The 17,201-nt window shown below is 35.8% G+C and overlaps 1 protein-coding gene across 7 annotated transcripts in view; it reads right to left on the minus strand.

The window, feature by feature from the left end:
- Window positions 1-15,490, minus strand: part of LOC125683503 (myotubularin-related protein 13-like) — a 65,970-nt gene extending 50,480 nt beyond the window's left edge. For 5 of the 7 annotated variants that reach the window (XM_048924733.2, XM_048924732.2, XM_048924731.2 and 2 more), the window contains exons 1-2: window positions 15,347-15,490; window positions 13,565-13,650 (exon numbers count right to left, since the gene is read on the minus strand). In XM_048924733.2, the coding sequence (XP_048780690.1) occupies window positions 13,565-13,650; window positions 15,347-15,401 (141 nt within the window). In that variant the 5' untranslated portion in view covers window positions 15,402-15,490. The remainder of the gene's footprint in view (window positions 1-13,564; window positions 13,651-15,346) is intronic. The other 2 variants (XM_056142088.1, XM_048924730.2) reach the window with 1 other exon arrangement.
- Window positions 15,491-17,201: the final 1,711 nt, after the last annotated feature.

A 17,201-nucleotide genomic window follows, 5' to 3' on the forward strand; every position in this document is an offset into this window, starting at 1 on the left:
TTATTTGATATTGAAGGTACTATTGATGTCACTTCTGAGCTAATTTGACATCGAAGGTAATACTATAGTGTCACTTCAATATTAATTTTGGTGTTATTTGACATTGAATGTTAACCACTTCAGTGTTATTTGACAGTGTTATTTGACAGTGAATGTTAACCACTTCAGTGTTATTTGACAGTGTTATTTGACATTGAATGTTAACCACTTCAGTGTTATTTGACAGTGTTATTTGACAGTGAAGGTAATGTTAATCACTTTAGTGTTAAGGAGGTATGCTACACCAGAGAAATTTGATGTAGATGAAAAGTGAAGGATATGTACAACAATATTTTGAAGTTGAAAATTTTCAAATTTACTTTATTTTGTCAAAAAATACAGTTTTAGTAAAAGATAATCTGGAAAAAAAATTAAAACTCCTGCTGGACTCGAACCTGCGACCTACAGTTCAGCAGTCGGTATTCTAACCTACTGAGCTACTCGGTTAGGTATTTAAATGGAAAAGGAAAAGTCAAATATTGCTCATATTGATTTTTTCATCCATGTTTTTAAAGGAAGTCAGCCATTATGACGATGTAGAGTACTACCTTAATTTCACTGTGTTATTAAAGGGTTTCAGAGATTAGGTCCCAATGATGATGGAGCACAAAGACAGATAAATACACAGATCAAAGGATTACACACACATACCCCCCCCCCCCCCCCCCCCCAAATATTCTGATACAGACTTCAATACAAACCAGGAGACTCATTTAAGGAATCATTTTGGGTCACTTCCATGAGATTTTTCAGTTGACATGTCTTCAACAAATGAAGAATTAAAAAAAGTTCAACTCAATTTTCTTACTTAAAAAAAGAAGACAATTTTACTTTATTAAAGACATATTCTATAATTACTCCCATTCAATAAGCCCATGGGGATCTGGGTTAGAATAGGTCCTCAGTACCCCTTGCAAGAGATGACTAAAAGGGGCGGTCCTTCAGATGAGACCACAAAAACCCAGGCACTGTGTCACAGCAGGTGTGGCATGATAAAGATCCCTCCCTGCTCAAAGGCCGTAAGTGCAGAGTGTAGACCGAAATTTTGTAGCTTTTCACTGTCTCCATCAGTGAACAATTCTCGAGAGGGATGTTAAACAATATACAACCAACCAACCCATTCGATAAGATCATAATACTTGTATTTTTATAATTATCTGTAATTTGACACTATTTTATATTTGTCAGCATCTTTTATTCATTTCTATTGATTGCAATTTATTCATCAAATTTTGGTCAATATATACAAGTCCAGGGAATTAATATCATAATTATCAATTGATGAGAACAAAAATAAAGAAGGGGAGCCAAAAAAAATCTGCATTTGATTTTTGTGTATCAGGGGTATTGCTATAACCTTCAGTAACCTCCACTCTTGTACAACATTAATATACTAGTAATACTTCAACACAATAGAAAATATTGGAGATAATTAAACTGTAATAACTAATCATTGTTTATTGCTTCATTATTCAATCTTACATAACCCTGTATAGCTACAATGTGTTGCATCACTTTTATTTTTAATCCTATAGTCAGCAAGGGGGGATGGAGGAAAGCTTATGAGGGAGAGATCCTGAGAATCAATTCAATAAAAATCATGCAGTACATACAACTATATTATCTATTGTATTTAATTATAGCCATGCACTGAACAAAACACAAGCCACTGATCAGCTGATCTATCTAAGTGTCGAATCCGGTCATCAAAACAACACTAGGATCAGTTTCCTTAAGATACTATCTTATTGAGGAGATCCAGGAAGTTTTTTGATTCCCCTCAGGAGACTTTTTTAATGCTTGATTCCTGGATTCAGGAAATATCACATGTAATCATGTTTGTATAGGAAATTGAGCTGCAACAACAGCATGCATTTAATGATATTGGGAGTTTGTCACTTCCTACAAATTCTATTAATACAACTTTCTTTGTTGTTAAGTGGCATCATGATATCATGGTTTAACTGCAGCTATAAAAAGGTTCTTTGATAATCTAACATTAATTTCCTATACTGTATGTGTACTCAGTTTAGTGGGATTCAAAATTTAGCAACTTTGGTCGTTAAGCAAGAGAGCTATGTAGATCTATGACCAAATAGAGAGCTATGTAGATCTATGACCAAATAGAGAGCTATGTAGATCTATGACCAAATAGAGAGCTATGTAGATCTATGACCAAATAGAGAGCTATGTAGATCTATGACCAAATAGAGAGCTATGTAGATCTATGACCAAATAGAGAGCTATGTAGATCTATGACCAAATAGAGAGCTATGTAGATCTATGACCAAATAGAGAGCTATGTAAATCTATGACCAAATAGAGAGCTATGTAGATCTATGACCAAATAGAGAGCTATGTAGATATATGACCAAATCAATTGATACAAGTAATTTCACAAAACATTTAAATCGCCATCTTGTGACTTAGTGTTATAAATGTAGTGAGCTACCTTAATGTAACTTTTGATAATTATCATTAGCACTCGTGTATTTATAGTGTAGCAGTCAGTCAAATTAGCTCAGTTGGTAGAGCACCTGACTAGAGATTCAGGGGGCCCGGGTTCGAATTCCGGTCTGGTCCGTTGCATTTTCTCCCTTCCTGCTACATTTGGTGCTGTAGACCAGCCCCTGGAACTGAGAGGTGAAAATGCCTACTAGGGGATTAAGATCCCAGGTTGATATCTTCAAGGAGTGAAGACAATTAAGGATGGAGGAGTGTAATGGTCAGCCGGGTTCAATCGCCGGTGGCCAGATAGCTCAGTTGCTAGACCACCTGACTGGAGATTCAGGGGGCCCGGGTTCGAAGTCTGGTCCGTTGCATTTTCTCCCTTCCTGTTACGATCTATTCACTTAGCAGCTTCCATAAGTATGATGCAACAAGACAGAGGTTGATATTCTATTCATTCATTTCAAGATCTATTTATTAAACTTGAACTGCCCAGGTCACAAAAACACCTTGACATCAAAGGTAAATAACTTCAAATCAAGCTGTGATGTCATTCTGTAATAGTGCTCCATTATTTTTCAGGAATGGAGAATTTAAGACAAGTACTTAGGGATGTTCTGTTGAGTTCAGTACAATTTTTTATGAACGAGTTCCCCCTAATCCCCTTGGCCTCAGTCACTGTTTTAACAAAATGTAAAGAAAAATTTCCAATGAAAATCTAAAGGCATAGATGGGAGTCGAACTCGAGACCTTTCACATGAAAGGTAGAAGCTCTATCCACTGAGCCACTGAAGACGATAACATCTTTGGAAAAATTAAACAAATGTTTCATATGACAAAACTCTTTAATTACTAGATTTATATATAATTCTGATATTTCATAGTATTTTTATAATCATTGAAAGAATTTCTCAATATGAGTTACAAGTATAAATAGATTTAAACTAGGGGTGGATTTTAAGTAGGTCAATGTCCTCGTTCCTCTCCAATCCTTAAAAGCAATGGACTTCAATTCCTTCGGGGCCTCGGCTCCATTACTTTTAAGGAACGGAAAGGTACTCGGACATTAACCTATACAGAAATCATGGAGGCCACTTACATTTTTCTCATTAAATTTCACACTGGCTGATCTGTTTATCTAACACCTGGGAGGGAGGGATGGTTTTGTGAGAATCTATTTGTAAACAAAAACTTCTATGGGGACTTTAAAATCAGCCAATTTTTTAAGTGACCATTTTCAGAGGGGCCAGTTTGGAGAAGTTTGACTGTATTTATTTTTTAAAACAAACGTATTTGCTGGGCAGATACATGAAATAAAAATTAATGTAGAGACTTAGGCAAGTCTACACAGATTACAGGACCAAAGCCACTGACATGTCTAAATTACCATTAGAAACCTAAGGAAGGGGGATCAATTAATACCATAAAAATGAATTCAAAATAATCTGATTTTGAGGACAGTATCCTGGAGGAAGTCTGCCTAATTGGACCATAATGGAATGCTGTGTAATGGCAGTATGGAGGAACCCCAGACTGTCAGAATTCTATCTGGAGGGGATGTGAAGAAATTGGAGGTTGTTGTGGTGTCTGAAGGTGTCTGGCATTTCCTTTGATGCATAGTCTGTATCTGCCTGTTGCTAATTGCTTCTTACATAATTAGACCCCCTCCAAATGTTACATGTGGTTTACCACTGTTGCCCTGGGAAAGCATCAGGTGATTTAGCAATCAGATCAGAATAAAGATAAATGATCATTTTTATTGGTGATGAAAGTATACTGGTGTTTTTTTTTTTTGTTTTTTTTTTGCAGTTTATTAATGATTGTTAGAAAGTTTTTAAAGAAAATTTGACAGACAAACAAAGCAATTTGCTTTGCAGGCATCACTGACATAGAGAGAAAGATAGATTCAAAAGTTACAATTTTGATTTTTCTCGTTGTCTTTTGATGATATTCACATTTTTTACTGTGTGAAACCCAAACCTCCCTGGTGATGGATGCGTTTTGGAGATAATTTGGTGTCATGTTTTTACACTGGGTCACCTTACCACCTAGATGTGTTTTGATTTAGATTAAGATGCTACACTCACTGAACAGTTCCTGAAGCTAAGTACAAGTGCACTCAGCTATCATTTCAGGAAATGCCAAACCTAGCTGTGCTACAATCATTTCATCAAACATATAGTAACCAGACATTGATTTTTTTAAACAGACAATTAAAATTCCCATGACTGCATTTTAGTACATGCTGAATTTGACAGTTAGCACAAGTTCCTTGTACAAATACAATTAAACATCCCTAGCACCCAGTTAAACTATATTCTTGTCTTTCTCACTTAGTTCATGACTTGTTTTGTAAGAGGAACAGCAAATCTCAGTAATTTAGCTCCTGCATACATTTACAATAAGTAAAATAGTACTGCATCCTTCAATGTTAAAGACTTGATGTGTCTTTGATCAATAGGAGAGTAATACAACACGCATGTTCTAAATTCTTAGACGAGTTCAAGCAATATCAGACTAGTTACTGTACAAGTAGGTAGTGGTATATATTTTATTGAAAAGTGAAGCCTTCATGTGAGTCTGCAATGATTTGGTTAACTTCTACACAATCTCTACACACTCTACCCAGTGGGCAAATTAATTTCAGGAATGAGTTGTTCCTTGGAATCTGGCTTCTGTTGCTGAGGAATTCAGGTCAAATGATAATCACCGATTGCATTTGAGCGATTTTCATACATTCCAGCTTCAGGTGTTTACAAATCTAGATACATGATGGTCATACACATTGTACCATGACTAACAATCAAATACTTCTCATATGCTATCTGTAAGAGTGTTGCTTTTCGGCAGTTCAAAGATTTACTTCTTCTCAAATATCAGAGCATATTTATATATAAAGTAAATACAAAATTATATAAATGCTACTGATTCATTTCTGCTAACCAATCGTTAACCTTTCATCATAAATATGGCTAGTTTTTCCTCTGGCCACAGTGAGATAAATGATGGATGCAGGATGTTGCATAAGAACTTAATGGAGTGCAGATACTGTCATGTTTATGTTTTCAACAAGCAAAATACTAAAATAACTTCCACAGCCATCCTTCCTCAATTTAAATTCTTTTGTCTGGAATTCAATGCTGAACAGACACTGCCTCCTTTAGAGTCTCAAAGAACATCTAATCAAAGCACATGCACTGCCTGCAACTTGTTCTTAATATCTTCATGAAAATGCATGAATTTACAATACTAAATCAGAATTACCTGTGATAAATGTGAAAAACAATTTTTTTTTTATCAATTTAAATCTATTCATAAAGATTAAGGTAGTACTCTACATCGTCATAATGGCTGACTTCCTTTAAAAACATGGATGAAAAAATCTATATCAGCAATATTTGTCTTTTCCTTTTCCATTTAAATACCTAGCCAAGTAGCTCAGTAGGTTTGAATACCGACTGCTGAAATGTAGGTCGCAGGTTCGAGTCCAGCAGGGGTTTTAAATTTTTTTCCGATTACCTTCTACTAAAACTGTCTTTTTTGACAAAATAAAGTAAATTTGAAAATTTTCAACTTCAAAATATTGTTGTACATATCCTCCACTTTTCATCTACATCAAATTTCTCTGGTGTAGCATACCTCCTTAAAGAGCACCAGTGTTTGAAACCGTGCATCCCTCTGCCCAAGACACATAACTTTTGTCACAGGTAAACTATGCCCATCTGGAGGTAATAAAATACTTATCCTACCAGTAACAAAGTTGTAACAAGTCAATTAAGAGGCACATCTTGTTAATTTTTATGAAATCATATTTGATTAGGATTGAAGTTATGGGAACTGAGTGCTAGTCACATAATCACTTTAATTAATTGATAGAAAATAATTTCATCTAAGCTAGGCCTCAAGAGCCTCAGAGTCCACTCGTCCACTGTTTCCAACAAGGGGTGGTGGTGGCATTTATAGCACCGCCTTATAAGCTTTAATCATGAATCTCTAAAGCATGGTAAAACAAAATGTACAAGCATAAGTATTATGCTTAACTAGATATCACTTATCGGTACAATTCAATATCAAAAGTCTAGCTACCGCAAAAGACAAAACAGTAACAGCCCGGACACAATTTGTAGCAGGTATTGATGCAAATTATTTTCTTGAAGTCTTCAGATATCTTGATCACATCTTCCTTTGTTCTGTTTACATGAAGTATTTCCACAGAAACGTACCATGTGTATGTAAATGATGTTAACTCGTTCGTTGTTTATTTACATGTATTTAGATAAAGCAAATATAGAATTCGTTCCAGATATATTTTCATCAGAATTCTGTTAAAATATTAGTTCAAGAATTGCCATATCATTTATTTTCACGGAAAGTTAAATGCAATATACATATCAAAGTCCTAATTAAGACAGATTATTTTATTGGCATATTAAATAATCTCATTTAATTGACGAAAGACTTTAGTGTTATTAGGTCTTACATATCGTGAATAGGCGTACAAATTAACATTTCTACAATTGTACTTTGGTACGACTTATCTAAGGCAAGCACGCTACTTCCTTTTCCAATTTATGCCGAAGTGGTTACAGCATATGCTCATAGCTTTTCCCTCTCCAGCTGTCATCTGATCGTTAATCATCAAAAAATGCCACCCATTCGTAACCGTGTGGTTACCAGAAGCCGCAAGGAACGCGAGCAGAATTTTATTTCACCCGCAAGAGGACGCGGACGAAGGCGCCAACCCCAAATGCAACAAGCCCCGCAGACCACACCAACGAGGGCCATCATTAATGTGGCCGGTGCCAGTATTGAAACAGATACCCACTACCAGACCGGGGACGAAGCCGGACAGCCCGGTATCAATACGGAGCCAATAGTGCCAGAAAGCGGTCCCCTGAAAGAGATATGGATTCTAGGATCATCTACACCTTATATGGCTGGACAGTTTGCCAGATCAACCCACCTACGGAAAGATCTTGATTTACCAGTCGACATCCGCTGGCATGCCAGAAGAGGGATGCAGTGGCACCAATTAGACCCAGAGATCATGAAACTTCTTAAACATTATTCACCACCAAAAATTATGATAATTCATCTAGGTTCTAATGACCTCGTAACAGAGGGTCTTACTAGTAAAAATTTTGTTGAAGAAATAACATGTAGCTTGCTTAGATATAATGCACTTTTACCAAACACTAAGTTGGTATGGTCTTCAATACTACCCCGTTTATATTGGCATGGAGCACCATTAAAAAGTGGACACAAGATCGACAAAAAACGCAAGAAAATCAATAAGCAGATCAAGAAATTCATTGCAGAACTAGGGGAAGGTGTTATTTGGCATGACATATATCAGTACACAATATTAATTTGTTTCGTTATGATGGAACACACCTTTCAGACGAGGGCAATAGGGTCTTTTTAGACAACTATAGGTCAGGTCTGCTTAAGATGATTAATGCATAAAATTGCTAGGTTGGGTTGCATGGTTTTTAGTGTGGAGGAACATCATATCAATGTCTGTGGCGGGTCTGAGGGGATATAATTGGGAAGTTTTCAGACTTGTCCGGCCTATTGTTTCCCCCCATCTGCCACCTAAGGCAGAGGGCGTTTGTTTGTAGAAAGGAAATTCTACATGTGTATGTGTTTGAAAATTGTGTTGTTCTTGATTGGGGTCACTCAAGTCGGTCAGTCTTGGTGCCCACTCCACCTCTATACACAGGAGGGGAGGCTTAGTCCTGGAGTACATGGAATAGTACTAACAACCAGGTGTAATCTCTGGGAAACGGGGTAAACGGATAATCTGAAAACTCTTCCAGTCCCAAATGGGTGGTATGTTCATAGTTTGGGATTTTCGGTACTGGTGCTCAACGCCAGGCCACCGGTTTGCCCGTTATACTTACAAGGCTAAGTTGGTATGCCGGATATTCCCTCGGACCCTTGGGTTAATACAGTGCGGCCATTTATGTTCCATTACCCCTTTTGGAAATGTTTAATTGTCATATTGTGAGATTTGTTTGCTTATTGATTCAATAAATGTGAAAAATTAAAATTTGTGTTGTGACTGTCATCATAGAAATGGTTACAGAACTTGACTAGGTACAGGTATAGGTAAACTAGTCGAGGATTGCAAGTGTGTTGACCTTGAATGTTCAATTAATTTAACTCAGAGTTCTAACCATCCCCCTCCTTATATGCATGTACAATTAAAAATATTATCATTCAAATAGACTTGAAAGGTCTTTCACCATCATTGTTTGGCTAAAATTTGAATACATCATACATAACTTTATTAACCATGTTAACAAATCTTAAACTCAATGAGTGACATGCAGTGTCTGCTTTCATATCCGCAGTCTCATCTTTAATTGCAGACCTGCTATCGATGCCCGATTCTAAAATATTTTCACATTCTTTCACAAACAATGTGTGCATTCCATTGGCATTATTAAGAATTTTATGTGCACAGCAATGATTTTATTTCACAAAACATACACTGCCAGTCAAACTATATACAGTTGCATATGAGCTAGGGTGGTAGTGAAGCAGCGAATCCGCAAGTCGGACCCAATGACATGGAGTAGTTCACTATGCGAGTCAACTAAAAAAATTGGCAGTTATGTCGTGGCTGACAATTTTTACAAGCAGTTCAGCCCTGCATATCTAGCTAATTTTACCGGAGTTTAAACACTAAGAGCAGCAATTATTGGGAGTTGGGCCATTTATTGGGATGCTGTGACAGTATTGGTTGAACAGTGGAGGACATTACATACCAATTCTTTGTCCATTTAAATATCTTGAGACTTTATTCCTTTTATTTCATTGTATATTATGCATCCTTGCATATATTCCTTTATAGAAGGTTCCTTAGTAATTCTGTAGATTTTATTAAAATTTCAGATCATCATATTAAATGATTCATGAGTTTATATGTAATTTATATCCTTAATTGTGTAAAGTAAATTTGATTCAGATCAGGAAGTTTTTGCTAGTGCACATTGGAAAAAACCATGTTGCAGATATTTAGAAATATAAATCATATCCAAGGCCATTTTCCAAGGTCACAACTGCTGATGGCTGATGTAGCAGATGATGGAATCCTAACCATTTAGAAACTGCTGTGAGCTCCCTTTATCTACAATAAGTACCATTGAAACATGCACAACAAGCTTTGCTAAGCTGTGATGAAGCCGGTAATAAAATTATTCCCCAACACAATCCCTCCATTATCTGTCTGCAATCTGTTGATCCCTGGTCATTATTACAAATCATTGCTAACACTGGGGCTTTAAGAGTGCCAAGTTCAACAGCCACACTTTACTGTATTGAGAAAAAAAAGGAAGGGAGAGGGGAGTAGGAACACAAAAAGAGAGTCAGGATACGTATAGCATAAAATATACATCTGACTAGACTAAAAGATCACCCTAGAGTGCAAAGTTCAGACCCCCCCCCCCCCCCCCCCCCCACACTGACAACTTGATATATTTGATGATGCTGTTTGAAAATCATCTGTGCATTCCAATCTCATATAGATTGGGTTTTGTTTATGAAGATGACAGCTGGCACCAGGTGACTGAATGATCAGATCATATGGAATGTGTGTGCATTGATCTGCTCCCTGTCACCAGACCAGGGCACTAAGGTCAGGCCTGTTATCTACTGCAGCTCCTCTCAGATTCAGATCAATGTCATTACTCCCCAGGTTCTGGTCCCTCTCTCACTGTGCTGTGTTTTTGTACACCACTGTGTCAGTTACTGCTCTATAGGGAACTTCCAGTCTTAAAATCTGAGTCTTACAACCTCTTTTTCCTGGTATTAGAGAGAGCAGCATCCCATAAGATTTCTGTTGATAAGTTATCAAGATGAAATCCTGGCCTTATGTATACTGTGTCCTTCTTCAGATAGGAGTAAATTAACAGAAAATATTGAGCAACACTTGAAACATAATTTCCTGTATCTAAAAATGGGGCTCAATTTACATAGATTTGCCACTCCTTCAGTACACTCATTTTGCCTGTAAACACAATACAACCTCACTAGTATTCCAATAATTGATATCTTAACAATACTACATGGTTCAATTGACTTTGAAAATCACTGCCTAACCTTTGTAATTATAAACTGGTATAGAAAAAAAAAATGTCAAAACAACCGTGAAACAGGCTTCCTGACAATGCACAAAGAACAATACGGGTGTACTGCATTCTCGGAATACCATCAAAAACTTTTCCCACAATATTGCTTTCTATACAGTACAAATGAATCCCACCTGTTTAAAAATGTTTCTCTCCTCTTTCCAGCAAAATGGAAAATGCTAAAGCACAGAGAAACTGTTGACGTAAAACAGATAAAAATCCCATGCAATGTGTATACATTGGTTTGTACTGACGTTAATATTTAGTGGTGTCCATGCTCTTCAATATTCCAGCATTTGCATGTGGAACTTTTGACACTGGGGGAATCTTTCAGCAAATCTCTTTTTACTGAGCTACCCTATTTGTGCCAAATACAGTGCAGATCAGAATTCAGATACAAGAATAATATATATACATCTACCAGCATAAAAAATCTCCATGTAGAATATTCCATCACATACAATACATATGTACCTCAGGAAATATACATGTAAAGTGATGATATGTACAATAACACAGGATTGCATGAGCGATGACATATAATAAATCATGTGATGCTTTATATGAATGAGACTATACACATTGGATAAGCAAATGACATAACTGGGGTTATGTTCTATATGAATGAGACTGGCATAACAGTTAAACAGTATGTGGTACATTTTACATGAATGAGACTTTACACTTCATGTAAGATAAATTTACAATCAGAGATTGACTCCCCACTTCCACTGTTCTTATCAACTGCCTCATCAGGAAGCCACAGGGTCACATTTAGTAGAGACCCAACATCCTGTTTAAAAGGACCTGTCACATGACAATATAAGTGTCATTACCTCCCTTTGAGATACTAACTAAGCGTGTCCCTGTCATTAACACCTGGTCATTCATAGCCTCATTGCATTTATGGCCACATAAATGGTTTTGGACAGTACTGAAAAACGATCATGTCCTGACATAAATGAAACATATATTCCCAACTGCAAACTGGCTGAATATCTCTAAGGATAAAATGAATCAATTTTCCTCATGCATGAATTATATATTAACTTTCAAAATTCTCCTGCATGTTGTTTACTCTATAGTATGACTTGGTTTCAGTTACACACAACTGATCAAATATAAATGAGCTGTGTTTTCTTCCTCTGCCCTATAGGAGCTGAGCTAGCTAGCTATACAACAGATGCTGTAATTAAACTGTTTTCCATTAGCTGGTATGATGTGCCATGAACTATATTGAATAAAATTTGTCACTTAATGGCCTTCAGCACTAAAAACTATGACTAAATTTAGTCATCAAAAATCACAACATAAAAGTGAGTTCAATGAAATTTCACAGCCCACTGGAATGAAGGCATATGGAAAGACGATGTAGGAACTCTAAAAATCTCCTTCATTTATGTCAGCTTCTAACAAAGTAAAGTAATTCACTCAATTTCTTTTTTTACAAAATATCATTTTTATGACCTAGTGTGTGTTAATCACACAGAAAGAAATCAAATTTACAATGAGAGAATTTATTTCCTTCATCTTGTAATCACTAAAAAGCCTTCCTTAAATCAAACATTTCTGCAAAACCTTTCAGACAAAAATCGGTGACAAACCGTGCTTACGGGAGCCAAGGCAATTACATGGACACATGGAGAATGAATTAATCTATAATTGTGTGTATGAAGAGAATGAAATGTGAAACTGATTGCAAGCAATTACTGTGTGGACTGACATACTATAAATCAGACCAAATAATGCCCAATTATAGAGGACAGAAGTTCAGAATAACACAGGCCCAAGTCCTCAGTGTGTCTTCATTCTTACAGAGTCAGGTCTCCATCTACTCCCAGTGAATATAAATGAACCAATAGACTCAAGTCCTCAGTGTGTATTTATTCTTACAGAGTAAAATCTCCATCTACTCCCAGTGAATATAAAATGAACCAACAGACCTACAGAGTCAGGTCTCCATCTACTCCCAGTGAACATAAAATGAACCAATCTATGATTGCATATCCCGAAAATAAAAAACACCATAATACATCTGGATATTGTTTGCCATTTAGAGGTATGAAGTTTTTAAATAAAGGAATGTCGATTCCTGATATTCATATCTGTAAATTAAATGTGTTTGTAATCAAACTCACATTAAAATAATGTGCACATAATGTCTTTTTCTTGAGGTTGGGTATAACTGCTTAAAAACGTATCATGATATATCCATATTTTGACTACTTAATCCAGTACAAAATTGTCTTAAAATCCAACTTAAACATAATTAATAATTAGGTACTGAACCTAAAAATGTGAATGTCAACGACACATTTAATATTTTAACTTATCACATTGTAAGAATGACTATCAGTTTATTTAGTTGAAAAGTAAACTAAAATTATGTGAAAAATGTAATTGATTAATGAATATTTGAAAAATTAAAACATGTATTTTTTCCTATTAAACAAATATACCAGGCAGAAACTTTACAGAGTTCTATAAGGTGAAACGACTCAATTTATTCCTGTATCGCAGTATAATCCAATATATTGATCTGTCATTATACCCCATCTCTTTTATTTCATTTTTTATACTAGTTTTGGTCCAGGTTTACTCTCCACCATACAGACCAACACTCTGGTATACGTGATAATGCAGTTGGAATGAAAATTTCTAAACTTTACAGACCTGTGGCCCTTTTCACAAAAATCTTAAGATCAAATCGGAATTCTTTAAACAATGTAATTCTTTCATAATACTTCACTCATATATTTCTGAATGAACAAAACTAAGGATATACACAGATGATAAAACTTGCATTCTTACTCAAGGTATAGTTGCACTTAATTGAATATAAGGCAGAGACAAAACTTTTATCTTAGCCTTAAGATTTTTTGTGAAAATAGCCACTGTTCCACTATTCAACCTTTGATCCTTGACCCAGGTGACAGACTTACCAATTCGATACTCTGAGTGAATGGACAAGAATCCCAGTCAGTCTCTGGAAATCGCTGAATGATACGTCCTTCACTTGACCCATTTCCTGCAAGAAGTCAAGTTAAAACATTCATATATCACTTGTAATCACCTTGACATACTTAATAGAGCACGTAAATCAACTGTTGAAGTTTGAGCCTTGTTAATCATCATATATTAACTCCCAACACAACTAAGCTTTTGGAACCAATGTAAATAAAATATACATGGTTACTTTTCTACAAAGATTTTTATAGGCATAAATGGCACAGATTAGTTTTTTTAAATCTAAACTCCAACATATGAATTACATAATCTAAAAGGTTCATGACATTATGTTACAAAATGGTCAGCTGTTCTGCAAATCTTGGCAGAAATTTCCAAAAAGTAACCTCATTTTATCAACATGAGTATAACAGTACACAATCACTAACACTCCTTTCAAAATAAACCCACTCAACAAAATTCAGGAACCACATCCAAGTGTTCCTCAATTCATTAAATTCTTTCTGTCTGAAGTTTGAAATGTTAATCGTATCTTAAACTTCCATTATACTAAGACAAGTGCCTCAACTCTAACAGTCTGTCAAGTGTTAACATATCTCTGCTGTTACAATGTTGCTGAGACAAGACCAGAGAGTTACTAGATACACCTGTTATAACAGCCTTTCATTTACAGTCCAGTTTTTTTCTGCATACGGTTGTGGTCTTATCTTGCTGTATTCTTCCATCAGCATTTCAAACTTTAATATGAAAAAATTATTGACATACTTTCTCACTACACTTGTGTCCAAACATTCATCAATGTCCCATGCAAACCAAAAACTCACTACTTCAAATAATTTTTAGTTTGCTAACATAGCCATGTTAGGTTGTCAGTCAGTTCGAAACCCGTTAATTTACTGTTTGTTTGTATTCAGAATTCCAATACTACATACATATACCGAGTCTCCAATACCATGGACTTAAGACATGTTTGGAATCAAGCGTAGTGAGAAAAATTGCCTTGTAAATCAAAGGTTTTCTATGGGGTGGATCTGTTGCACTCTGGTTTGCTGTAAGTCCATCTTGAAATGATTAACATGTATACGGAATTGCAATATATGCATCCTCACAAATAGGCCCAGGAAGATTTTCTTTCAATACTATCCTGATGGTCAATCTCTGTTATATTGGCAGTTAAGGTTAACTATATGTGGTATATCTCAATTAATCCCCTTTGGTAACATCAATATTACTGAAAAATTGGGATTTAAAATGGTAGATTTATAGATATAACGGAAATTAGGAGTTAAAGGTCGATTAGCTTTACTGTGTGGGATGGGCAGATCAGTTTTCAAAATAAAGACTATATCAGCTGTAAATCTTTTATCATATTCCGTACATTAAGACTATGTGTGGATTGTCATAAAACAAATCTGTGGTTTTTATTGTCTGTGGTAGCATTTGTTTTTATCCGAACCTATCCGAAAGTTGCTTTCGCTGTTACATTGTTCAAATAAATTTGCACCAACTACACCATTTCATCATTAGCTGTCATATGTAGTCTCCATCTCTCATCTGGGTATGATTTTACAAAGAATCGCTTTAAATTCATACACTTTAACTGAGTGGTAGCAAAGACCTTAAGAAATGGTAGAAGCGTTGATTTCATTCCATGGTATACAAATGTCACTTGCGAGGCATTTCGGGTTGACTTTCAATTGATGATACTGAGCACAATGCATTATGTTCTTTACAATTAAAGAATTTGAAATACTTACTGTCTTTATCGTGATCATATCCAATCACGATAAAGTAGTCGGCCAAGCGGGACATCGCCTAAGGAACCGGAAAATTTCTAAGTCGATCCTTTCTCATTTCAAGTCAGCCATTTTGAATCTTTTTCACTTGCAAGCTACATCCGGTCAAAGGGAGAGAACACTAACGAAATAAAAACACTTTTTCCATTTCCCCCTTGTAATTTTTTCAAAATACTGTTATTTCCCAAACAACTCTTTAACCCCCTCTAGATTTGCTTGCGATCCAGCATTAAACAAAGACCCCTTAGAAAATATCTCTCTCGCTCTCTCTCTCTCTCTCTCTCTCTCTCTCTCTCTCTCTCCGTTTCTCTCTCTCTTTCTCTTTGCATGTGTGTGTGTGTGTGTGTGATGGTTCCGTTTGAATGATATTTTAATTAATTTTAATCCAAACGTAATGAACGGTATTCTTCAATATTTTACATTTTGACATCTAAAAAATTATACACTCAGGGATCAAAAGTATTTCTTCACATTTACTAGGCCCTAAATTTCACCAAAATTTGATAATTAATGTTATCATTATAATGCAGAATTCACTTAAGATTCTTAAAATGTTACTGTTAATGTTATCAATTTATTTATTTTTTTGGGGTGGTTTTTTTTTTTTTTGGTGGTGGTTTTTTGTTGTTGTGGTAATTGGGTTTTTTGGGGGGGTCGGTTTAAAGGGAATATACGAGGTAGACTTTTTTAATGCTAATTGATAATATGAAATGTGTAAATTAAGTTCTTAAAACATGATTACCAAGTGAGTGCGAAAAACTGTAACACATATGTAGAAAATATAACAATAATCTAGGCGATTAATGTAGGGCTTGTGAAATTTTTATAGTGATGGCTGCAGTAGAGATATTGTCATCGGTACTTTAAAAATTGTATTATTCAATGAATTACATATAGTGAAAATCAGCAGTACAGAAATACTTTTTGAGCCGGCTTTGGTGCATATTGCTTGATAGTTCGATGAAAGGGTGAAGATAACGAACAGTGGTCAATCTCATAACTCCTAAAATGAGGGTTCGGCAAACACGGACCCCTGGATATACCAGAGGTGGGATCAGGAGCCTAGGAGGAGTAAGTATCCCCTGTCGACCGGTCATACCCGCCGTGAACGGAGGTAAACAGAGTTATCCGTAGTCAAAATATCAGTGTGCCAAGAACGGCTTAAAAATCGGTATGAAACACGTCAAACAGCATTGACCTAATGATTAGTTGTATTGGCAATCTAGATCGCTATAACGACCATAGAACTTGCGAAATGCTGACTTAAAACGAGACTGTTGAAACCTCTGAAACATCGACTAGTTGATTAGTAGTCTGCCTCGATTAAAAAACTGACTATACGCAGAACAAGCTCTTGCGTATTGAACTCAGTTGAGATATGCAGGTGATAATGGAATATTGCTTCTTATATATGGGAAATTGATGATGGAGAAGCTGAAGTCCTTCCTTCGTCATAAAGTTGAGTTGTTAGTTTGCCTTTAACATGTCTATGTTCAATGAATTTGGTAGATTACTTATAACTTCAAAGCTTTACCTGCTAGTATATCAAAACGTTCCATTCGATGAGGGATTTGGTTCAATCAATTGCTGAAATATGTGAATTTTCAAAAGATATAGACTCTTTTTTAAAATACTATTTTGAATTTATGGACGTCCAACTTTCAAAATAAACTTACAAATTAGTTAAGATTTATTGCTTTCTGATACACTGCACATGGTAACCTAATCTCGGCTTATCCAGCCGAGCCGAATCTCAGCCGAGATTAATGGTAATATAGCATGGTGCGCAGTTAATGGTGATCAACTGAGAGCGAGA

Source organism: Ostrea edulis, chromosome 6 (genome assembly GCF_947568905.1).
Source record: "Ostrea edulis chromosome 6, xbOstEdul1.1, whole genome shotgun sequence".
NCBI classification, from domain to species: domain Eukaryota; kingdom Metazoa; phylum Mollusca; class Bivalvia; order Ostreida; family Ostreidae; genus Ostrea; species Ostrea edulis.